Below are 26,584 nucleotides of genomic sequence, written 5' to 3'. Positions count from 1 at the left end.
GCACCTAGAACAGTGCCAGCACACTGAGACTCCTAATAGCTATTATTACTATCCACTTTATTATTTAAAAGTAATCAGCCATAAGGAGAATAGCTGGAATGAGTAAGATTTTATGGGGGCAGAACTGGGCAACCTCAACTCAAAGAGAAAGCCATATCTATACTTTTAGAAGACGTAAAGTAAGTCAATTGATTACTTAACTATTTAACTTAGTTAACACTGTCTTAGCATCAATACCAGATCATAGAGACAAAACCCAAACCTTCTCCATAGAAAGAGGGTTGCTCAGATAGGCCTTGTGGAGGCCTCAACTTCATAACCCATTGGGTGATTTTACAAGTCACCTTTTGCTTCACACAGTTCCAATAAGAGGCTGCTGGGGATAGTATTTGTAGGTGGATCAATCTGAGGATGAATAGGTAAATACTAAAACATCAGAGCCAATAAAAATAAAAACAAACAAAACCCCCAAACTAAAACCTTCTGCAAAACCTTACACTGTATTAAATAGAAATAAATTTGAAAAGATATTTTCTTATGGAGTCCAAATGGGATAAAGTGCTTAATGTATTCATACAGAAGGTATATTAAAAATTAGCAATGAAGCATACTTTTCAAGTCATGGCCATTTACATACATATATAATATATATACAATATACATATATAATTTTTGAATTTAAATATCTATGTACACATATTTGTGTATATATATAAAATATTAATGTGTTTATCTTAAAATCAAGTTTACTCATTTTAAAAGCAAAAAAAAAAACCCCCACAAAATGTTGCCTTTAAAAACAAATTCTAAATTTTGAAGCCTCCAATTTAATATGCTTAGTAATCAACTGTCACATCTCCTATATTTGCAGAATATTTTTAGTTACTGAAAAAGAATTTTCTGTATTTTTAAATGAACTTCTTCTAATTTTAAGATACATTTATAAAGAATACAAACCATGATGAAAAAATTAGTGCCAATGATTAGCTATACTTATTAATAAGGATGGAAAAATTACTTTAAAATTATTTTAAATATTGACTTACAATTAGTTATCAAAATATTCTTCCCTACCAGATATAAAATATTACTTTTATCCTCAATACTGCGTCCATGACCCCAGATGTTTTAAGGAACAAAATACATACTACTTTTGTACAATAAAATTATGCTTTATGAATGTCAAAACAAAATGCCTCTTGTTTAGTATCAATTTAAGTCAGAGCTTGAGGGGAGGAAAAACTTGATTAGGTGTTTACTAACAAAACTCTTCATTTAAACGATTGCTTTTTTCTTCGTGAAGCAAAAATAATGCTGACTTTTCTTCCTAGACTGTGGAAAAGAGATAGATGCCACTGACCCTCTACTTCTATTTTTCTGTGGTATAAAATATTTGAGATCCTTATGAAAATTATCCTAGGTTGTAAGTTTCCCAAGAAAACAAACTTTAATAATGAGGAAGAGGCTGAGCTTTGCTAAACATGGGGTTTCCCACCCACCTCTCCCCCCAACTTTTCCCATAAAAGCAACCTCTACTATTAAAACAAAGCATCCTTTAGCAAGTAGCTCCCTACAGGATCCTATCTCTCCTTGAGTGCTTACCACAATCTGATTTCTGGACAGCTGACCCAAAGTTTGTTGATTTTACTGATCTTCAGAAAGCCACTGACTGGCTAAAGTCTTATTGGTGAACAGAGTCAAAAATCAGATGCCCCTGCCATACTTTACAGAATGAGGAGTTGGACAACACAGTTACGTTTGGTTGCACTGTAGTGAAACATATGAGGCATCTTCTTTTTGTCTTCAATTAGCCACGTTTGGGCTGAGTAGCTCTATTACATCTTCAAAAAACTGAGCTCCAGTTCTTGATGGAGACAGAGGAAGGTCATTGAGGAGGTGGTTCAGCTCAAGAGCTAAGTGAAAAATCTGTCTTTTGATTCAGTCCTGCTTGTGGATAGAAGTCATCTTCTGGATGGAAGAGGGAGTGAGATGACCTAGAGTCTTGAATTGGTGGATCTGCAGGAACAGAAACTAAATACAGTGGAGACCTCTTAACTGAGTAACACCACGAGATGGATTTCCTGACAATGTGTCAATATAAGCTAAATATAAAAATTAAAACATGTGCATTGGAACTGATCACGCACTTGTTTTTCCAGATATCAAATGCATTTGTACCATTCTATGAATAAATACGTTTCCCAATATCTAACTGTAAAACAATTCATGGAAAAACTACCAATTAAGGGAGAGGAAAAGACCCATTCAAACAAAAATCCATATACTTTGCCTTTGTGAATGCCACACCCTCACTTTAAAAACTCAGTTCTTCTTTCAAATGACTTTTTCTCCATATACACAAACTATGATCTGTCTATCCGTATAGTGTCAGTGGTAACATATATCAAAATTTTAATTTGAGTTGGATCTTTTAGGTTTATCTCCTAGAGAAATGGAAATTCAAATACACTCAAGGTACTAATTGAGGCTTGAATAATCTACCTCCTCATATATTCTAAGTCTTGCATTAACTAAGTTGAGTCCTACTTATCAATCAAAAGAAGAGTGTATATCATGAAGTAAGGCAATCTTTAAACGTGAGTAGTGACCACCTTAAATTTCCCTCAAACTTTCATCTGAAAAAACCTAAGAAAGCCCATAACCAGGTTACAGTGGATCTAATTTTAAATCTCTCTATATATTAACAAGAATTTTGATGAACATTTGATTACTTACTTCCACTTAGAATTTGAATATGTAAATTTACTGCATATACTCTCATAATTATTAGACCAAGGGTCAGCAAACTATGGCCTTTGGGCCAAATCCAGATCATCACTTATTTCTGTAAATAAAGTTTTAATGGGATGCAGTCATGCTTATTCATTATGTATTGTTTAGGACTACTTTCATGCTATAATGGCAGAGAAAGTAGTTGTAACACAGGCTGCAAAACCTAAAATATTAACAACTGGCCCTTTAAAGGAAAAAGTTTGCCAACCCCTGATACAGACCATTATTAAAACATACATAAGACAATTTATATTTTAAATTGTTTTGAAAGAAAGAGAATAACAAATAGAATTAACATTAGATATGGTTCTACTATAACAAACTTACCATAAACAAAAAGCAAAAGTAACAAAAGTCCCAAGAGGAAACTTTATCTGGCTTTGATTCAGATGAAGAATTTGATCCTATCTTAACATTACCATTTTATTTTTAAGAGTATATACATAAATGTTATGGAATTGACATATTCAAGAGTATATAAATGTCATGAAACTGTTCCCTTAAAAGTGGTTAATTTTATGTTGTGAATTTCATCTCAACAAATTATTTTTTTAAGAGTATATACAGTATTTTACAGGTTTCTACCTTTAAGTGGGCCACATTATACTGTAGTGGTTAAACATGTAAGTTACATCTTACCTAATAATGTGGTTTCTCCAAAATCTCTTAGATCATCCCAGACCCTTGTGTATATTTCTTCTTTGCCAGTAGATGGAGACAACACCACTGAAAGTTTAAAAGACATCATTCCCTGTTTAAAGGGAGCTTGCTGGTCTGAAAACTGGGGGAACCCTAACCCAAGATTTCTTCAAAGTTATTTTTTAAAAAGCAGACAGAATGGCTATGCCAAAACTAGAAATCCAATATTAACTATGGACATCCTCAAAACTTAACTGAAAGGGAACTAAACTCTGTACATGATGTAGTAACTAAATCATTTAAAAATACAATCATCTCTATAATTTTTAAGATTCAAACTTCCTACTCATTGCTCCTGATTTAGGTTAACTCTAATTTTCCTGTTTCAGAAAGTGTAACTCAGATATATAAGAAAAAGAGTTCTTTGAATTCCTCAGAGGTAGATGCAGTACATATGAAGTTTTTTTTTTATATTAGTCATATGCACTGCTAGGAGCCTTTATTCAAAATAAGACAACTGTCTGGATCCACATAAAACCGTAAGAATTTTATAAAGAAGAGAACTGAAGAAGAAATGGTGGAAGCAATAAGAAAAAAATTCAATTTTTATGGTCACACTGAAAAGAAATACTCATGAAAGGGAAATCAAACTCATCTACTCTCCAAGTTTCTTATTTCACTACTAAAAATTATGTAAACAGACCAAAACCATCTATCAGAAATAAATTTCAAATCTGGAAGCTTAAGAAATCACATCAAAATAATTATTTATAGTTTTCAGTAACAGTTTTCTTTTCCAAATTCAAAAGCCTGAAAGCCATTGTTTTTAAGGGCAACTTTGAACATTAAAAACAAGGTTATCAAGCTAAAAAGAGAGAACATATTGCCATGCTATTTATATTTGCCACAAGACTCCTGTCCTTGAATTACACTAAACAAGAACAACCTATTTGGCAGAAAATGTCTTAAGAAAAAGATTTACCTTAAACAAGTAATATACAGTTAAAAAGGAATTCGAAAACCTAAAATCCCTCATTTTTATGTATATTTTGCTCATCCTCTGATCTATATCAGAACTAAAATCAGTTTACATAAAAGGGAAATAAATATATTGATAGTATCCAGATATTACCATACCTACAGTACCTTTCTAGGTTAAACCAGAACTCAGAATAACTGCTTAAATAAATCCTCTTATGACTGATTGCAAGATAAGGTAGGTAAAGTAGATCCTGAACCACAAACTATTTAACTCTAAAATTTTATGATTCCCGAGCTATAATAACTATCATGTGCCAAGAAAACTATACACATATTCTAACTGCCTATTAAGAGCACATAAACAACCATAAACACCTTTCCATTGTTCACATGGTAAATGTTCTGTGACTTTATTTAGTTAATCCTTGGGTTGGCTTCCACCTGACAAACAACAAAGTTTTTGACCCTTTCCCAATCCTTCAACAACCGGTATATAAGAAGGTAATGCTAGTTCAGTAACAACCTCCATGACAGAAAGGCACTTCGTAGTTTTTGAAGTGTATTCACATATATTAATTCAAATTTTATGATAGGAAAATCTGAAACATAAAGTAAAACCTATGGTCAACACACGTAATTTGCAGTGAAATGTAAATGGTATTTGTATTTTGCACTGTTACCTGTCCATCGACACAGAGGAGGGAGAAATACTTATACTCTAATTTTTTAAGTAAAGCAGTAACTAGAAGAGTGTCCTGGAATTCTGTGATTAAAATAAAGTAGATCTACTACACTGCAACCTACACACCGTATTACTACAAAAGGCAATAAAAATGACCAACAAGGAATAAGGTTTCTTCCTATTAATTGGGTTTTGGAAAAACAACAACAACGCCAAGTGTTAACCTGGCAAGTTCTCGGGGACCTAAGATGTCAGTGTTCCTGCCTCCACCTGCTGGCAAACAGGTTATGAAACTAGCAGAGAGCAATGGGTAAAAAAAGTTCACATTTTTTTGGTAACATTAATGTTGTTTTATGTAGTTATTTATTTAGCATGATGCTACTTTGTGTTACGAAATCATTAAAATACAGATGAAATCCATTAGGAATAAACACATTAAATTTCACCAAAAAAAAAAAAATTTACAAAAGATTTCTTGGTTCAAAATATCTAACAGGCCAAAACTCAAGTTAAAAAATTTTAATTACCTGATAAATGACATCTTGGAAAAGGACTGGAAAAGTAAGTGCTGCATCTTCTAGCTCATTTAAACTACAATGTACTAGTGTTTCATCCTTAAAATAAAAAGGACACATTGAATGAACCAAGATATTAAGACATTTCAATTGATTATTTTATGTATTCATGATCACCAAAAACACTTATTAAAGCACCCATTGATACATGGAATTTTATATTTAAAATACATTATTGTGTGTGGCATAGCAATCTGGGATAGAATTTTCTAAGTCACTGGTTCTCACGTGTGGCTGCTAGAACAGCAAGCAGCATCAGCATCATCTGGGAACTACTAGTTAGAAATGCAAAACCTCCAGCTCCATTTTTTTTTTTTTTTTTTTTTTTTTTTTTTATACTTATCGGTTTATTATATAGTAAAGGATATGATAAAGGATACAGATAGATAGCCAGATGGAAAGGACATTGGGCAAGATCTGGAAGCGTTCTGAGTAGAGGAGCTTCTGTCTCTGTGAGTTGGGGTGTTCCATGATCCCAGGACATGGATGTGTTCACCACAGAATTTCTCCAAACCCCATAGTTCGGGGATTTTTGTGGAGGCTTCCTCACTGACGCATTATCAATTATTAACTCCTCTGGCCCCTTTCACCTCTGAAAGTTCCAAACTTCTAATCATGGCTTGGTCTTCCTGGTGACCAGCCCCATTCTAAAGCTATCATTTGGTCTTTTCTTGAGCTGGATGATAATGATATATTTTGCTAATTGGTGCTACTGATGAATACAGGGGAGCAGATGATAACTCCTATTTCACAAGAAAGTAGAAGACAGCAAAAATGAACTGCCTTAACTTTCTTCTGTTTTCCATTCCATTCCTCACTATTTCCATGGGTTCCTTCCTTCTTTCACTCTTCCTTCTATCTAAGGAAGAGATTTCTTCCTTCTATCTAAGGGTAATTCCTCTACCTTTGCTCAGCATTCCTTACTGTTCTTTTTTTTTTTTTTTTTTTTTTTTTTTTTTTTTTTTCACACACACACACTGTATTTTATTTTTACAAGAGATAAGTCGACTGACACCCAGCATTGTACATGGATGACCACAACAAAAGCAACAATGATTGCAATTACCAAACATGAAACACACTCATACTATGTCATAGTATTGACATTCAGTCCAGTAATCCTCCACTGTAACTACTAGTTAGAAATGCAAAACCTCCAGCTCCATTTTTGATCATTCAAACTCAGCAAGGAGTAGAGAGGAGCTCAGCAATCTATGTTTCAATAAGCCTTTTAGGTGATTAGGATGCATACGCAAGTTTGGCAACCACTGTTCTGAGTCCTGCAGTTGCCAACTTTCTGTTAAGTAAACCACATATATACTTTCTTAATTTTTTTTTTTACAGTTTGCCAATGGAAGTTTAGTATCTAACTATTAAAAATATATATCTTCTATTTATATATAGCTCTTTATTCTTAAACCTTTTATAAAGAATTTTATTTTAGAAAATGGATATTTCAGTATCTGTTGAATATGTTTCATAGACATAAACATTGTTTAACTAAATTAGCAGTCAATCAAGACTTCTTTCTCATCTTTGATTACCAAGCCCTGTTTTCTCATGAGGAAAAGAAGGTAAGGATCATTCAATGTAAGGTATGTGCAAATATGTATATTTCTCAAATCCTGAAGGATAAAAAAAAAAAGGCTTCCATTTGTAGAAAGTGACAACACTTAAAAAAAATAAAGCTGCTAGTAACTATCCCCCAAATTTTTCAATGTGTTTAAGATGAATTAAAATGAAACACAAATGCTCATACCTTGTGATTCCACATCTTATTAGCTAGAGTGTTTCTTTTAACCTAAAGTTAAACTCTGGGGAGGCAAAGAGCAAAAAATACTCTAGATATGCCTCACTTTCTTTTCTTTTTTTTTTTTAACATCTTACTGGAGTATAATTGCTTTACAATGTTGTGTTAGTGTCTGCGGTATAACAAAGTGAATCAGCTATATGTATACATATATCCCCATATCCCCTCCCTCTTGAGCCTCCCTCCCACCCTCCCTATCCCACCCTTCTAGGTGGTCACAAAGCACTGAGCTGATCTCCCTGTGCTATGCGGCTGCTTCCCACTAGCTATCTGTTTTACATTTGGTAGTGTATATATGTCAAAGCTCACTTCGTCCCAGCTTCCCCACCCCACCATGTCCTCAAGTCCATTCTCTACGTCTGCGTCTTTATACCTGTCCTGCCACTATGTTCATCAGAACCATTTTTTTTTCGATTCCATATATATGTGGTAGCATATGGTATTTGTTTTTCTTTCTGACTTACTTCACTCTGTATGATAGACTCTAGGTCCACCCACATTTTCTTTTAATAGCAGAACAGAGTACACAATTCAAGGTATTCCCTTAGTATCTTTAAAAAAGGTATTCTCTTTCTTATAATTGAATCATAACTAATTCTACTTTCTTCATCTACAGCCTATCTAAATTTTGATCATTCTTCTTTACCCAATTCTGTAAAATTACTCATTTATGCTCACCAATTCTTATCTTTCCCTCTCTATTTATTATCTTTATCTTTTATCTATTATCTTTCCCTCTCTATTTATGGATTAAAAATTGTATGGCCAAACTTGCTATCATGACATCAACTGCTAACATAAAAATCTAGCAAAATCTTTTTCAGTTTCTGTACATCGTATCTAAACTACTCATAATCAGTTTCAAAATTTTTCTTTTTTTCCTACTTATCCTCTAATAAACACCTTAAATACTTAGGCCTTCTGGATACCTATCTTATATCTCTTTGGCTAGGCAAAGGCTAAGGTGCTGAACTCTCAAAACAACTATACATGCTAGTTAAGATTTAAAAAATATGCTTTTCCTCAAGATAAAATTTTTTAAAAAGAACTAAACCACATCTCCAATTATAGGTTAATAGTAACAAAGGCTTTTAAATAGTAAAATGTTTTCCAGTATTATATAATAGATACATATTTTTGCTAATATCAAGAAATTGCCGGCAGATGGTAGATAATGGTGACCATATATTAAATTTGGTTAGGAAAAGATAAGAGATATTCAGTTTTCAAAGCTCTTCCGGAACCCTAAAAAAATATAAATTTTAAAATTCACACCAAGAGAGCATATTAAAGGTTTTATTAGTCAGCATTAAGAAGTCATGCTTTTGAGAGTCTATTAATAAAGATATTAGTATTAGATAATACTAATACTTAGTATTAAGTATTACATAGATTGCCCCTCTCCCCAAAAAGGAACAAGAAAAGGAGTATAGTCTTGCATGAGGTTAACTCATTAAGACCTAGGTCCTTCAGGGGAACATGACTGTGAGCCCCCCACCCCCAAAAAAGGTTGAAATCTAGCCATGAAATTAGAATTTATTGGGAGATTAAAAAACAAAACAAAGGGTATAGGAGTATGGGGGCAATAATTAATTTAAATAGAAAAATAGTGAAATAGCGGGAGTTGGGGGGGAAGAAAAAGAAAAAGAAAGCCTAATTTATTTTCAAAGGGTACTGGAAACCAACAAATTGGGGAGGCCCTGGCATTAGACTGTGCTTAAAATAAAAACATTTCAGAACACCTAAGACATGTTTTTATCGTAAATGTATGTGTAAGGCTATTCATTCACTTGTATTCTTTTAGGTATTTTGGGCTAGTATTTTTAAAAAAGAATTTAATGCCTTTATTTTCCCTAACTCTACAGATAATATACTTACCAAGTCTAAAACTAGGGAGAATTCTGGTGTGCTTCTTGTCTTCAATGGAAGGGCAGGTTTCCTATTTAGTTGTTCTTCTGTCAGTGGTGGAACATGTTTGATGAAATAATAGCTATAAATCAAATTTTAAGAAAATTTCAACATTTCTACTTTTTTGTAAATATAAAACATATTACTAAATTCAGCCCATCTTTAAGTTTTTAATTAAATAATGCATATTTAACCTAGTAAACCAAACTTATAAAACACATAAGTAAAACTGAAAATATACAAATTAGTATTTCAGTAACTCAGCAAAGTATTAATACCTACAGGTCAAATGCTCTTTGCAATATACCATTCAGCCACCCCTCTACACATGTACTTTCATTCCATTCAAAGAGAGAAAGGGGAAAAAAAAAAACTCACGGGTCAAATACTTCCCAGTCTTCTTCATAGGTGGCCTCTGCGTGGGCTGATGAATAACCACTATCTGGAGTTACTGGTGCTATTTAACAAAGTGAAAAACAAAATGTTGCTTTTACTCACTTAATGCTTCCATGAAGTATACATTTTTACTGCTTTTATTAAGATCTTCCTGAAGCCCTGTGTATTTTAGGTTAAAGATAAGACAGAAATAATTTGTAAACAGTATTTAAAAGTAAATTTATAAACACATAGATCTAACTCTGGATCCAAAGGAAAAATTTACCATTACAGACAAAGCGGCAAGCTATATCATGGCTAGCAAAATTTAAATCCCTAACAGCTAAGAGAAAATTTACTACTTACACTATTTCCTACTATTTACTACTTACACTGTGGAGTGTATTATTAGGAAAAAACACTCCACAAAATTTCCATTTCTAACTGGATGATGTTTGTATGTATAAACATAAAAATTTCATGGTGCTCATAGCAGTAATACTTCACAAAGTGCACAGTACATACAGGCAGTCAATATATGTGTGCTGACAACAGATCCCGAAGGTAGTTTTAAACCTAAGATCCATGAACAGGCTTTAAGAGGTCTACAAACCCCTAAAGACTTATGAAAAAATGTTTTAGGTACATTTTTACAGGAATCTCAAGGTTGTCTATGATCTTAAAGGTTAAGAAATTATGCTGTGTATAGAAATCAGTGCTTTAGAAGACCCATTATTTTACTTCTCATTTACAAGCAACTTAAAAATAATCAAGAAACAATTCTATATTCCATGACACATAGTCCATTCTAAGTTTGAATTAAAATTTGATCAATTGATAAAGCTTCAGAAAGTATGCTGGGAATTTTCTAAGACAATATTTACAACTTAAATTCAATGAGACAAAGATAACTTATAAGCTAAACAGGTAATGTCTTGGAGATGAAAGTTTAAGGTGGATGCTAGAGACTGAATGTTTGTGTTGCCCCAAAATTCATATATTGAAACCTAATCCCCAATGTGATGGTGTCTGGAGATGGAGTCTTTGGGAGGTCATGAGGTCACTAGGTCATAAGGGTGGAGCCCTCATGAATGAGATTAATGCTCTTAAAAAAAGATCCCCAAAGAGCTTGCATAGCTTCTGGCATATGAGGACACACTAAGAAGACAGCTATCTATGAACCAGAGAGCAGATCTTCACCAGACACTGAATCTGCTGGGGCTCTGATCTCAGATTTCCTAGACTCCTGAACTATGAGAAATAAATTTCTATTGTTTATATGTCACCTAGTCTAATGGTAGTTTTTTTTTTTTTTTTTTTAATATTAATTAATTTATTTATTTAGGCTGTGTTGGGTCTTCGTTTCTGTGCGAGGGCTTTCTCTAGTTGCGGCAAGTGGGGGCCACTCTTCATCACGGTGCACGGACCTCTCACCATCGCGGCCTCTCTTGTTGTGGAGCACAGGCTTCAGACGCGCAGGCTCAGTAATTGTGGCTCACGGGCCTAGCCGCTCCGCGGCATGTGGGATCCTCCCAGACCAGGGCTCGAACCCGTGTCCCCTGCATTGGCAGGCAGATTCTCAACCACTGCGCCACCAGGGAAGCCCAAATGGTAGTTTTTTATAGTAGCCTGAAAGGACTAAGACAGTGGACCTCAATAAAAATTGCTGTAATCCGTCTATAGGAATGGAATACTGGTGGATAGTAGTCTTTCAGGATAAAAACGTATGTTTTTTGCTATTACCATGTATTAATACCTTCTGAGACAGAGCCAATACAGTGTGTACGTTCAATAAATGACAACAGATGTAAAGCAGAATTTTTGTTCATTTCTAACAACTTTATGCCAGTAACAGTTCGTTAGCACAAGGGGACAAATGGAAAAATATATCTTCCTACCACTTTACTGTTTCAAATTCCTATTAATCTCAGAGAAAGGGGGACAGGAAGTAATTAGTATTCGAGCACCTCCATGCTAAGCATTTTTCATATTTCATCTCATTTAGTCTTCAAAGCTCTAAATTATTATTACCATTTTAAAGCTAAGAAAACTGTCTCAGAGAGCTTAAATAAGTTATCTAAAGTCACACAGCTAAGTAAATGGTAGAGCCAGCCTCCTTCCTTCTTGTTCTCTTTGGCTACGTTCTTGAAGTTGGGGAAAAGTACCACTTTTGTCACTCATACTCATATTTTAAGATCAGCAAAACTTTTACTTCTTCCTTTCATGATCCTCCCAGAGTAACTGCCATGTGCCACCTCAGTATTTTGCTCATTTATTTGTAACAGCACTCACCACAATGTACAGTAATTTTTGTGTATACTTGGCTCATCAATTAGATCATATACTCTTCAGGGTCAATGAGCACATCTTAGTCATCTTTATAAATAGTGCCCATCACAAAAGTAGGTGTTCAATTAAATGTTAGAAAAACGAATGAATGAGACAAATGGAGTAAATCTTACTTTTCCCCTCTAGAAACTAAAGTTATAGAAATCCCTTCCCGGTAGGCACAGTTGTCAGAAAAAATGAGTACAAAGGTTTATATAGAAGCACAAAAACAGAAAAAACATCAAAGAAGTCAAAAGCCCTGGCTTCAGTCTATACCTTATCATTCACTAGCCTGTAACACCAGGCAAAGTAATCAGCATTAGATTTGCTCGTTAGGTTCAGTATTATTCTTAAATTATAACATTATAATTTAACATTATCAATACTAACATTTTATTTGTTATTGATTGATTGAGTGCCACACCACATGGCTTGTGGGATTTTATTGGGTTGGCCAAAAAGTTTTTTTGGGTTTTTCCCTTAAGATCTTACAGAAAAACCCAAACAAACTTTCTGGCCAACCCGACAGTTCCCCGACCAGGGACTGAACCCGGGCCCTCAGCAGTGAGAGCACAGAGTCCTAACCACTGGATGGCCAGGGAATTCCTTATTTGACAAATTTAAAATAAAACTTGGACTTCCCTGGTGGCGCAGTGGTTAAGAATCTGCCTGCCAATGCAGGGGACATGGGTTCGAGACCTGGTCCGGGAAGATCCCACATGCCTTGGAGTAACTAAGCCCATGCGCCACAACTACTGAGCCCACGTGACACAACTGCTGAAGCCCACATGCCCTAGAGCCCACGCACTGCAACTACTGAGCCCACACACCGCAACTACTGAAGCCTGCACGCTCTAGGGCCCGTGCTCCGCAACAAGAGAAGCCACCGCAATGAGAAGCCCGCGCACCGCAACGAAGAGTAGCCCCCACTCACTGCAACTAGAGAAAGCCCGCGCACAGCAACGAAGACCCAATGCAGCCCAGCCAAAAATAAATAAAATTTAAAAAATAAATAAAATAAAATAAACCTTAACTCTATTATGCTGCTTTTCTCTTCATACTGATATAGGGTTGCACTGTATAGAAGTTTCATAATTGTATGCATTTTTTCTTTAAATGTATCATGCTGTTTCAATGATTTTTTTTCAAGTTTCCCCTTTCTATCAGAGAGATCATCATTTTGCTTCCTTATGCCAAACTTATTTCTCAACCAATATATATGTACTCGGCTCTCTCAAATATCTGGCACCACAAGGAAAAACAAACAAATCTAAAATAAAAGTCTAAGATCTTCTCCTTCTGGGAAAAGATGTCCATCCTCAGTTTTATTTCTGCTTTTAATCATAATGCAATACAATTTCATCTTTTAGCCTTATATGTCTATCTACCACAACCCTCAGAGGTAACAAATGCTGACCTCACATGTTTCTACATTTCCATAACAACTGGCTCAGGGACCTAACAATTATGTTAGGCCTTTAAAAGCATCCAGGATTAGGCTGCAAAGTTTGTGTATAGGAGAGACCCAAGAACAGAAGCTTCTTTGGGAATATCATCTGTATATGAAACAAATCGGAAGGTATGAGACTACCTCTATGGAGGGACTTCAGACCTTAAGGATCTAAGACTCATGCAATTATAATAAGTATGTTCATAAATGTAAGCATATTATTTTGTTAGCTGTGTTAAATTTCTCTAAGTGGTAAGATTGGTACACATAATTAAACTGTAAAGTGACTAATATGCAGTCAAAATAACCTTAAAAAAATTCAATTTCAAAATGACTGGATTTGGGGGGAAAAGTTTTATTTCCAGTTTTAATTTTATTAACTTCAAGGAAGAAAAACTTACGCATTTAATCTGCCTATTTAAGAAAAAATACAGTAGTATTTTTACAAACTATTCATGAAAATGTATAAGAAAAAAAGGAATCTTTTTTACCTGTAAGGGGTGGGATATCACGATTAACTGTTTCTTCTGCTTCTTCTAAACCATTATTTATTGATGACCTCACTTGAACTGCTTGATTTGAGTAAGCTGCTCCATTAGTTGATGTAGTAGTACTGGTAGTGATCTCATCCACCTGTTCCATATCAAGCTGTTTTACTATCTCTTCAGCTTCCACAGCCTGTCCTGGGGAATCGGATCCTGATGTTCCTGAAATCATGATTAACTGTACATTAATCGTCACTTAAAAGCTCATAGTGGGTGGGGAAAGATGGGAACAAACTTAAAACAAGTAATAAATAAGCCCTAGAGATCTAATGCACAGTATAGTGAATACAGACAACATTGTATTATAATCATCAAACCTAAGAGGCTAGTACTTAATTACTCCAACCACTAGAAAGAAAGAATAATTATATAACATGATAGAGAGCACATGCTAATTATCACTACGATGATGATCATATTACAATATATAAATTATCAAATCAACATGTTGTACACTTTAAATTTATACAATGTTTATATGTCAAATATATTCAATAAAAATTCATAAATATTTAGAAAAACTAAATGGAACAGAAACAAAGCTGAGGATAACCATTATTTAGTGAGTCTTTACTAGACATTTCAAAAATAAGGAATAAAGACTATTATAAGCTAGAGTAATATTTGTGAACAAAGTTTTTCTTAAGAGTGTTCAAATAGCTTAGAAACACCCATTTATAGTCAAACAAGTCAATTTAGAACTTTAAAAATTTTTTATTGAGATATAATTAACATTGTGTAAGTTCCAGGTATACGTATTGATTTAATACTTTATATACTGCAATATGATTACCAACTAAGCGTTAGCTAACACCTCTATCCTGCCACATAATTATTTCTTTTTTGTGGTGAGAACATTTAAGATCCAGTCTCTTAGGAACTCTGAAGTATATACAGTTGACCCTTGAACAACACAGGGGTTAGGGGCACTGACCCCCATGCAGTCAGAAATCTGAGAATAACTTTACAATCAGCCCTCCATATCCACAGTTCCACATCCTCAGATTCAACCAACCACAGACTGTATACTATAGTATTTATTGAAAAAAATCCTTGTATAAGTGGACCTGTGCAGTTCAAACCCATGTTGTTGTTGGGTCAACTGTCATACAGTATTGTTGACCACAGAACTTCTCTTCATTAAAGCAAATATCATTTATTAAGTGCTTACTATGTGCTGAGCAATACACAAACACACACACACACAATTTTCCATTATCCTCAAACAGCTCCTGATCTTTCTAGTACTAAGCATCCTAGCCATTTTGTGCAGTTGTAATTTTTAAACCAGAGATAGTTCTCTAAAAATGAGCTAACTGTTCCCCTAACCATGAGAACCTTTTTATTCAAAGACACAAGAACAATTTCTCAACAAGATTCCGTCTCAATAACAAAGACAGAAGCTAGTTTCCTCATTATATTCAACCATCCCCTAGATGAACCCGCTGCCCAATTTTTCTTCCACTATGGACTGACCCCAAGTCTCCATTTCTTTATGAAATCCTCCGAATGTCATTGTCAACAACAAAATCAACCTACAACAACTCTCAACTTCCTCACAGAATATTCTTTCTCCCTCATTGCCTTACATTTAACCTCTTTCCAAAAGACATCTCTTTTCCTGATACCCTTCCCTCAAAGCTGTTTATTCTCCCATACTTGTTACTCAATCAGAATTCATTTACCTCCATTGCCGCCACCAGATCATTGGTTTTCCACTAATGTGTAAAAATGTTTGCTCCTTTGAGATTGCTGTCACCTGGCTATACAATTCTTCACTTATGCCCTCTGCTGTCACCTACCATCTATTGCCAGCATCCTCTCTCAATCTCAGAGGAATTTAACACCTAGCTACCAGTTTACTGCTCTATTAAATGCCTATATAGTTATTACAGGTGATGTCAATGACTCATCCAATAACTAACCCTCAAAGGTCTTGCCCTCTTTAGCTCCATCTACATTTGTAATGCTCTTTAGTAGTTATTACCATGGCTACAACCTGGACACTATCACAGAGAAACTGTTCACCTCTGAAACCTAAAATTCAAATAATTAATCTCCTACCACACCTCCTAATCTTCTAATTAGCTATCTATCTATCTAATTATTTCTATTACATGTGATCTTCACGTTTGATAAAAGCCAATCTCTTTTATCCAAACACATCCCTCAATGGCTTCTTCTCCACCCTCCTCATCTAGTCAGACTTCATGGTGTATTATTTAAACCACTCTCAAGCCAGCAGCCTCACTGTCCTCGCTTCCTTGTCTTTCCACTGTCATTCATCATAGAAATCCCTCTTGAATCAATCTAACTAACAGGCTTCTCAGGCACTAGACCCAGGTAATAAAGAAAACAATACAATTATAAAGACTGGTTGTACTCCAAATAAAATCCTCTAATCTTAGCTATGCCTGTAACATGCTGCTCAGTATTTCTGTGTGTGAGTCATTCAGCTTCTTTTACTTATACCCAATAGCAAACATTCTAAACCTTCATTCTCTTCAATCCCTGCCACCAGGACCATCTCAGCAAAATGATACCATGTCCTCCTTCAAAGAAAAAATTCTATCAAACATGAACTACTGCTGCCCAAACGTTCTTTCCTCCAGCATCAGAGAAAAATGTCTATTCTCCTTGTTTCAATTCTAATCCTTCTACCTGTTCTCTTGATCCCATCCCTATCAGTAGATCCTAGAAACTTTCTTCATTAGTTTTTCTTTTTCCCTTATGTTCAACCTATTAGACCCTCCCCTGAGGCTTAAAAACATGCTTGCTTCTCACAAATACAAAACACCCCTTGAGGTTTCGTGAGCTCTCTAGTTTTTTTCATATTCAAGTTCCTCATAACAGTAATCTATATGTGCTAATCCCTTTCTTACTCTCCATTTCACTCTTTTAACCCATGGATTAGGCTGCCAACTCCAATCACTCCTCTGAAACTCTTCTGGCAAACGAAACCAATGACCAGTTAATTACCAGGTTTAATGATACCTTTTCAATGCTCATTTCCTTTCCTTCTATCTTTACAATTGTTTGACCCTGGGTTTTGATAGTCTCTTCCTTTGGCTTCTATGACTCAATTTCTCCTGGTTTCCTCCATTTCTCCTTTGTTGGCTTCTTTAACTTTGTCCAGTCCTTAAATGTCTTCCCACAAGATTCTGGTCTTAGTTTGATGAACCAAATGGACCATTTACTCCACTGGTTTCAATTAATATTTATAAGCTGATAATACCATGCTCTACTGCTTATCCAGATTTCTAAGCCCCATACCTGAATGACAAATTGTTAGTAGACATTTTTATTTGGTTGTTTCAAGGCATCTCAGGCTCAGCATGGCCCAAATTAAATTCAATTATCTATCTCCCAGGAACTTACTTTTCTCTCTTGAAAATCTAATGTGTACATCTTATTCTCTCTCTTCTTTCACCTCCAATCTGTTCCCAAAATTTGTCCATTCTATATCTTTGATCCTTCTTTTCTTCTCTAATACCACAAGGAAGGTTGTATGAAGTCTCACATGGTCTACAAGTCTACTAATGTTCTCCCTGCATCCAGCCTCTTTAGAATTTAGGCTACATGCTACTGCCAAATAGATCTTCAGAAAACACAAATCTGGGCTTCCCTGGTGGCGCAGTGGTTAAGAATCCACCTGCCAATGCAGGAGACACAGGTTCGAGCCCTGGTCTGGGAAGCTCCCACATGCCGCGGAGCAACTAAGCCTGTGCACCACAAATACTGAGCCTGCACTCTGAAGCCCGTGAGCCACAACTACTGAGCCTGTGAGCCACAACTACTGAAGCCCGTGCGCCTAGAGCCCAGGCTCCGCAACAAGAGAAGCCACCGCAATGAGAAGCCCGCGCACTGCAACAAAGAGTAGCCCCCGCTCGCCACAACTAGAGAAAGCCCGCGTGCAGCAACGAAGACCCAACACAGCCAAAAATAAATAAATAAATTAAAAAAAAAAATCTGTAAACTTAAAAAAAAAATCAAACACAAATCTGTTCATATTACTCACAGTTTAAAACCTTTCGATCATCCCCCCATGACTAAGGATAAAGTTCAAAAAACCTACAAAATTGGCTCTATAATCTGACTTCTTTATAATTCTCCTATCTTATCCCTTCCTGTGCACTCCTCAAATCTGACGCTCCATCTGTGACAAACTAATTTGTTTCTGAAATACACTGTACCTTTGCTTACACTGCTCCTTCTACGTGGAATGCCCTTTACCATCTTTCAAGATTCAGCTTTTCTATGAAGCCTTTTGTGAGCCACCACCCAGAATACAGGACCATTCCATTCTCTGAATGCTCTACTGTTCCATACCTCTCTCAAGGCACCTATAAAAATTTATTATACTTATCACAATGGCTGGAACATAGTAGATGCTCAATATTTGTTGAGTGAACTGGAATCTTCACTCCTCACGTTTACGTATAATTACCCTTTCTCATGGATTAAGAGGCTCAAGAGTTTAAAGAACTGGTCCAGCGTAACATAAGTAAACAGTGGCAGCTGGGAACAAATTTAAAACAAGTTTATCTAACTCCAAAGCCTGTTCTTTTCCCACTACACCAGCATTTCCAAAGAGGAGGCACTAGTTCTAAAAGATGGAGGCACTAGTTCTAAAAGATGTTAAGATGTTAACAGATGTTCCATAGACGAGTACTTGGTCAGATATGTCTAGGGAATACTGGGTTAAACAAAGTTAAAGGTAGTTTTTTGTTTCTATTCTAGGACTTCACAGTCCTTTAATGTGCTAATATACATTATTTCTGCCCCTACATCATCTTGATTTTACAGTGCACCATTCTGCCTTTTAAAAATTGCTTTATCATCCAGAAATCAGGCAACAGGTATTTAATGGCTATTTCCCATGTGCCCAATACTGTATTAAACAACATGGCAGATGCAAAAATAAAGACATGACCTCTTACCCTCAAATAATCTACAGACTAAATTATCATGTATGAAATTAGACATTAATTATCAGAAAAAATAGGACACCAGCTAATTTTAAAAAAATATGTTGAGAAAGAGGCCATTTTTTATTTTTTTGCAAAGGCATACAACGGGAACCTTCAATTCATGTGAATTAGGGTAGTTTTACTATTTGTCTAAACTGAAGATTCCCTACAGGGGGAAAAAAACAAGCAAATGATAATAAAAATAAATTGTATTACAAAAAAAAAAAATCTGGTTTCAACTCACTCAAAATATTCAATAAATTCTACTTTACTGATCTAGAATATTGAAAATGCTTCTCAATTCTCTCCTGTACACACTCTAAAGATGCAGAAATCATCCCAACACAGAAAAAATAATACTTTCCCTCCAGCCCAAAGTTTATCATCTAGCTTTTCAGATAGTTAATTAAACATAACCTACATTTATTGCAGTCACTTAAAAAAAAAAAAAAAAGCCTTTTAGAAGCTGTGTATTTTTGGGACTTCCCTGGTGGTCCAGTGGTTAAGAATCCACCTTCCAGTGCAGGGGACTTGGGTTCAATCTCTGGTCGGGGAACTAAGACCCCACCTGCTGTGAGGCAACTAAGCCCGTGTGCTACAACTACAGAGCCCACATGCCACAACTGGAGAGAAGCCCATGTGCCGCAATGAGGAGCCCACACACCGCAACGAAAGATCCCGTGTGCCGCAACTAAGACACGTTGCAGCCATAAATAAATAAAGTAAATAAATTTAAAAGAAAGAAAATATATTCTTTAAAAAAAAAAAAGGGCTGTGTATTTTTAATGAGGCTGAAAACAAACATAAGATGCTAACAAAAATATGCCAAAAAAATCAAACAGATCTTTTAAAAAGGCAGGAAAACAATTACTCTTTTAAACCCAAATTATGGTTAATGACTTATATTTACCATTTTTATTTGCTGGTGAAAAAAAGTTGAAGACAGGAGAAAATATGGTCCCCAACAATGTAGTCCTTGGAGGACTGCCAGAGGAAGGATTATCTTCTAATTTTCCATTTTGTTTTACATGTTGATTTGTCATTTCGTAACTACCAGCTTCTAAGAAAGAAACAACAAAAATAGTTGCAATCTAGAAAACATGACTTTCATAAATGTGTTCTAAACCATTCATTATAAAAATAACTTTTTCCCTCAGAATACATAAGGAATACATAAGGAATACATAAGGAAAACTGATGAACATTAATGTTAAGAAATCCTGAGGTAAATCACTTGTAAATCAAATGATCTTTATAACAAATTTATTTATAATGGTTTATAAATGCTAAAATTTACTGAGTTTTTACAAAGTAGATTTATATCTGGAATTACACAGACTGAAAGTCTTCAAATCAACACAGTGTAACAGAAAATGAAATAAACTCTTTGTAAGTAAAGCAAGCAAGTTACAATATGAAAAACACAAATGCAAGATTTTGTCTTTGTTTATTTACATTTTGGGATGCTGCCTACTTCACAAAACTTACCTCCCAATCTATTTCTAATGAGTAACAGCTAAATAAATAGAGGCAACTAGTTCTACTGAAGCAGAAGACTATATATACAGCAGTGTCAAAAACTACTTATGGATATTGAGGCACCATTTCAGAGTAGTTAGGAAGAATAACCAGTTTTTTTTTTTAAGTTTCTTATAAATAAAAAAAATTTAATGGGTTTTGGGAAAATATAAAATACAAATGTCTTAATAAATCATCCTTGACCCTCCACAACTTCAGCACATTTCTTTCCTTCTTTGTTAGAGCTCTTTTAACTTGTTTATCCCTTTTCTCCCTTATGGTCAATTCTAACAATGGAGATACATCACTGCATTAAGAGGAAAGAGGCAGGGAATTATTATCACTGCTGTGTTTAAAATAGTATTGGTTAAAAGGTAGCACTCCATGCTCTAAAGTGCTATTCTGTATAGGTTTCTCTGCTTGTCCATCTTTTTTTTCTCCTTTTTGACTTTGAGGTGCTTGTCAGCAATACAATAAGGTACTGATCTAGAACAGGATTTATAAACAGCAACACTATTGCCTTTTGGGCTGGATAATTCTTTGTTATGGGAGGATGTCCTGTGCATTGTAGGATGTTTAGCAGTGCCCCTGACCTTCACCTGCCAAATGCAAGTAGCAATCCCTCCACAGGTTGTGACAAACCAAAAAGGTCTCCAGACACTGAAAAGCGTCCACTAGGGGACAGAAACACCCCTAGTTGAGAACTGTGGACCTGAGAGCTCCAAGCCCCCCCTATAGCTCTGAAATTCCATAATCCAGAAACAAATTCTTTGTACATGTTTCAAATAAATTAAGTCACAATTATTACTGCTTTAAGAAATGAGTTTCATATACATTTTCATGCTAAACAGTATAAAGCTAGTTGCTCTGCCTTTAATTGTCACTTTAATTCATCAAAGTAGATTTACATTAGGAAGGTACATTTTTATTTACTTCATGCCACTAATATTTAATACAAAGGAGATTACAAAAATAAGGCAGAAATTGCTCAAAGTAGATTTTTAAAAACAGAACACAAACATGTCAAGTGAGAACTCTACTTACACCTAATAAAGCAATACGTAAACATTAACAAACCTCCATTTACTTGACTTTTCCGTCTTACTCGAGATATTTGTTTGTTAGGCTTTTCTCCTGCTCTTGGTGTTGATGTGATCAAATTATTATCTATATCACGTTCAATTCTACTCCGTTTTGAAGGATTTTCTCTCTCTTCCTTAAGATATAAGAGGGAAAAACATGCATTGAACAGAGTCATTCTGCTTTACAGGTTACCCTTTTTTTTTTTTTTTGCCACACCACGCAGCTTGTGAGATCTTAGTTCCCCGACCAGGGACTGAACCCGGGCCCATGGCAGTGAAAGCACCGAGTCCTAACCACTGAACTGCCAGGGAATTCCCTACAGGTTACACTTTTAAAATGATAAAATATGACATGCACCCCCATGTTCACTGCATTATTTACAATAGCCAATTTTATCCATTATCAATTGATGGACAGTTAGATATGGTTGTTTCCATATCTTGGCTACTGTAAATAATGCAGTGAATATATATATACACATATAACACACACGTATACATACATACATAAACAATGGAATATTATTCAGCCATAAAAAAGAATCAACTCTTGCCACTTGCAACAACATGGATGAACCTAAAGGGCATTACACTAAGTGAAAAAAGTCAGACAGAGAAAGACAAATACCATATGATCTCACTTACATGTGGAATTAAAAAACAAAAACAAACAAAAAACACAAAGTTCACAGATACAGAGAACAGACTGGTGGTTGCCAGAGGCAGGGAGGTGGGGATGAGTGAAATGGGTGATAGGCGTCAAAAGGTACAAAAGGTTATAAAATAACTAAGTTGCAGTGATATAACGTACAGCATGGTGACTATAGTTAATAATACTGTATTGCATATATGAAAATTGCTGTGAGAGTAAATCTTAAAAGTTATCAGAGAAAAAATTCTGTAACTACGTATGCTGACAGATTTTAACTTGACTTATTGTGGTAACCATTTTGCAATATATAAAAATACTGAATCAGACTTCCCCGGCGGTCCAGTGGTTAAGACTCTGCATTTCCACTGCAGGGGCGCAGGTTCGATCCCCGGTCGGGGAGCTAAGATTCCACATACCGTGTGGCGCAACCAAAAAACAAATTGAATCATGCTATATACCTGAAACTAATATAATGTTGTATGTCAACTATGCTCAGATTTTTAAAAAGATAAAATATGTTGTAATATGCTTTCTCCTCTTTTTTCATATCTAGGAGAAACAAACAGAATTAATACCTAACAGTAGAAGAAAACACAGAAAAAAATCTGACAGAGTCGTAAGAGTATTTATTAACGTTATTACAATACACAAATATAATTACAGCATCCTCACAATTCAGATTCTTTCCTCAGGGTCCATTAAATTTTCATGCTACTGAAATACTGAATCTCACAATGTGGTCTAAGTTTCCAGCAATTTTCCTTACTTTTAGAATTACTCAAAAGAACAGGGGTCATTTCCTTGAGCAAACCCCACTGGAATTTGCTGGCATTATCACATAGTACCAAAAATGACACAAAATTAATAGGGCCTGCCACTGCCACACACCTAACGTCAATTCTCAAAATGTCCAAATCAACACTAAGGAGTCTACTCCTTAACAAAGCTCTCTATTCATTTCCTTATATGGGGCAAATCCACATGACCAGTTTACACTATTTTTACAATATAGACTTATGATAGTTTGACTTAAAGATTTTTTGACTTTACAGTGATGTGAAAGCAATACGTATTCAGTAGAAACTGTACTTAGAATTTTGAATTCTGGTCTTTTCTCGGGCTAGCCATTTGCAGGTACTACACTCTCTTGTGATGCTGGGCAGCGGCAGCAGTGAGCCACAGTGAGCCACAGCTCAAAGTCAGCCACTTGATCATGAGGGTAAATAACTGACACACTTATAACCATTCTGTATCCATGCAACTATTGTTTTTCGCTTTCAGTATTCAATCAATTACATAAGATATTCAACACTTGTGATTTTGCCCAACTGTAAGCTAATATAAGTGTTCTGAGCATGTTTAAGGTAGGTTGGGCTAAGCTGTGATGTCCATCCAGTAGGTTAAGTGTCTTAAGTGCATTTTCAGCTTACAACATTTTCAACTTACAATGGGTTTATCAGGACTTAACTAAAATGTTATACTCCACGCAATAACCTGATTTTTCTCCATTTATACATCCATCTTCCTCATCTGTACAATTTTTCTAGAGTACAATTTTTTCATCCATCACATGAGCAATCTTCTTCCATTACTGTAATACTGGCCTATAATTCCTTGCTGTTTTAGTGAAAGTACCTGAAATCTTTTGATAAGGATTAGATTTTTCCACAACAAAGAATAATACAGTATACTACTATGCATTTTCTGTAAGTTGAATATTATTATTTCTGAAACAAACCTTGGTATTGTAAATGGCCAAAATTACAATTCCCTACCAGGATCAAAATAGAAAAAAGATAATACTGTAAGTATCATCCAATACAGAATTTTACTTTTACTCACCAGTTTCTCTAATTTTAGGTAGGTTCATCAAAACAATCTCATTAGCACAAAATAAACCCTCAGTGATCCACAACATAATTCCTCAAATTTTTACTGTTTATTATTCCCCTGCATTTAAAAATGATGAATAGGAAGCCTCAAATCCCAAACACTGGATCTTTATTACAGGAGAATTATAGGGGCTCTTTTTCTAAAGTCCTTCAAGAACAGAAACAATGCTGTAAAGCCTCACTACACTAAGCTCCAGCATTTTCTTGAAGTCTCTTAGTACATCTGGTATAATGTAAATACATACATACATTCCTGGAAACTTTGCACTCTGCAACCCTAAAAATAACAAGGCTTATGGGGAAAAAAATGGGTCCAGAAGGGTAGAGAGGGGTACATTGGGGCAGATCAGCCAATGCCCCTGTAACTCTGTAACCACAGCACTAAGAAAACCAATGATTGGGACCTCCAGAAATAACTTGCACACCCCAGTTAAGCAGCTAAGAGCAGCTGAAATGCTTCCTCAGAGCTTAATAAAAGGTATTAAAAACAAAGAAGTAGAAACAAGGGTTTATGGGAGCTGAGAAGTGGAGCTTTAAGCCAGGAAGACTGCTAAAATGGACACAAAAGGAAATGCAAACTGCCATATGAAAAGAAGAGTCCCTGCTAGACCAGGGTGTACCTCTCTGAGACGGAACCCCTGACACAGCTTACCACTTTTAATTAAAAACTCTGTGTGCAGTATAAAATTCTACCCCCATTATTCAGGATCCCCTTGTCCAGTTTAGAAAAAATCATGTATAAACCAAAACCCACCCATGTTATACTGAAACTACTTCCCTATTTACCAATAGTATATAAGCTAACTGATAATATGGAGGTACCACATATAACAGAAAAGGTTATACTGTGGTCAATTGAGAATATATTCAAATACTTGAGCTTATGTCTCTAAAGAGAAAGAGGAAGCTGTTAAGATCAGGATTAAAGGTCTGCAGTCATTGACAGTAAAATTCTATCCTTCAGAATAATGCATTCAAATGTCTGATGATGCTCCAATTGTGAAACGTGTCACCAAATCCTACTCTTCCTTAAACATTCAAGTATATAATTTGGGGACATTTTTGGATATAATATGATTTTTAGAAGAGGAACTAGGAAAAACAAGATTTCTACATTACTGTACAGGTTATTTTTAAAAATATAATAACCCTACAATGTCTTGTCTGGAGTTTGTATTTTTAAAAGTTGTCTCTAAGATAGGCTTTTAAAGGGAAAATCTTGGGAAGGTGGTGTTCTTAAATCTCTGAATCCCAAAGGAAAAACACAGAGAACTAAAGAGACAACAAAACCCCAAAAGCCAATTTACAACAAAAGCAGGAAACAAGGTTTCTCCCCCAAACTGCAAGCAGATGAGAACAAACCAACAGCCAAAACATCTGTACCAGTGCAAACGAAAGCAAAATGGCATGTGACACATCTGAGAACAGGAGAAGCCCCAAATAGCTAACAGGTAGATATTCAACTGAAAGCATGGCAGGCCAATTTAATGACAGCAGATGAAATAAGAGGGACTCTCCTGGTGGTCCAGTGGTTAAGACTCTGTGCTTCCACTGCAGGGGGTGTGGATTCGATCAGGGAACTAAGGTCCCACATGCCGCGCAGCATGGCCAAAAAAAAAAAAAAAAAAAAAAAAGCACAAGAGAACAGACAAAAATTATACCTTTATTTCAAAAAAGACAAAAAAAGTTAAGAAAGTGATATGACACATACATCAGAGTTAGAAAAAACTCAGTAACAGAACAAAATAATTAGAAATAAGAGAAAAATATTTCGAAATAAAGACTAAACTAGAACAGACATAAAAGTGAGTAAATAGAATAGATTATGCCTTTAAGAGAAAGAGAAGGTAAAATGGGGGAGAGGGGCTGGATTTTAAGACATCAAAATGTGACAAGCACTGAATATGGACAAAGAAGATCCAACAGACAGAAAACAGTAGGCCCTGAGACGGAAGCCAAAACAAGAGCATATCAGAAAGTTTTCCTCAAATAAAATATATGAAATTACATACTGAAAGAGTACACTAGTTTTTTTTTTTTTTTGGCTGCAACCACTGCGCAGCTTGTGCAATCTTAGTTCCCCAACAAGAAACTGAACCCGGGCCCTCGGCAGTGAAAGTTTGGAGTCCTAACCACTGGACCACCAGGAAATTCCCAGAGTATACTGTTTAACTAAAACTATCAACCCAGAAAAACAACTACCAAGATCCTAAACTTAACAGAATTTAAAGAAAAAAAATCCTTTGGAGAACAAGGCAAAATCCATTTATCTACACAGGGAAAATTAAAGTACCATCAAACTTTGAAAGCAATGCTTTTTATGCTGGAAGAAAATGGAATAACATTTTAAAAAATCAAGAAGAGAAACTGTGAGACAAGGATTT

The 26,584-nt window shown here is 35.3% G+C and overlaps 1 protein-coding gene and 1 long non-coding RNA gene across 5 annotated transcripts in view; one reads left to right on the top strand and one right to left on the bottom strand.

Moving 5' to 3' along the window:
• The window catches only part of CTDSPL2 (CTD small phosphatase like 2), a 76,348-nt gene that overhangs the window by 15,248 nt on the left and 34,516 nt on the right, over window positions 1-26,584 (bottom strand). For 3 of the 4 annotated variants that reach the window (XR_014243532.1, XM_082388819.1, XM_082388821.1), the window contains exons 3-8: window positions 21,652-21,790; window positions 19,967-20,116; window positions 14,033-14,248; window positions 9,767-9,845; window positions 9,359-9,470; window positions 5,623-5,709 (exon numbers count right to left, since the gene is read on the bottom strand). Coding sequence is in view for 3 of the 4 variants with exons in the window: in XM_082388819.1 (XP_082244945.1) it covers window positions 5,623-5,709; window positions 9,359-9,470; window positions 9,767-9,845; window positions 14,033-14,248; window positions 19,967-20,116; window positions 21,652-21,790 (783 nt within the window). In the remaining variant the exon portion in view is untranslated. The remainder of the gene's footprint in view (window positions 1-5,622; window positions 5,710-9,358; window positions 9,471-9,766; window positions 9,846-14,032; window positions 14,249-19,966; window positions 20,117-21,651; window positions 21,791-26,584) is intronic. The other variant, XM_082388820.1, reaches the window with a different exon arrangement.
• LOC309627176 lies at window positions 9,852-13,072 on the top strand. The gene is made up of 2 exons (XR_014243568.1): window positions 9,852-11,052; window positions 11,367-13,072. It is a non-coding gene; the product is annotated as an uncharacterized lncRNA (long non-coding RNA).

This window comes from Balaenoptera borealis (assembly GCF_965194805.1).
Source record: "Balaenoptera borealis genome assembly, chromosome: 3".
NCBI classification, from domain to species: Eukaryota; Metazoa; Chordata; class Mammalia; order Artiodactyla; family Balaenopteridae; genus Balaenoptera; species Balaenoptera borealis.
This window is presented reverse-complemented; position numbering and strand designations above follow the sequence as displayed.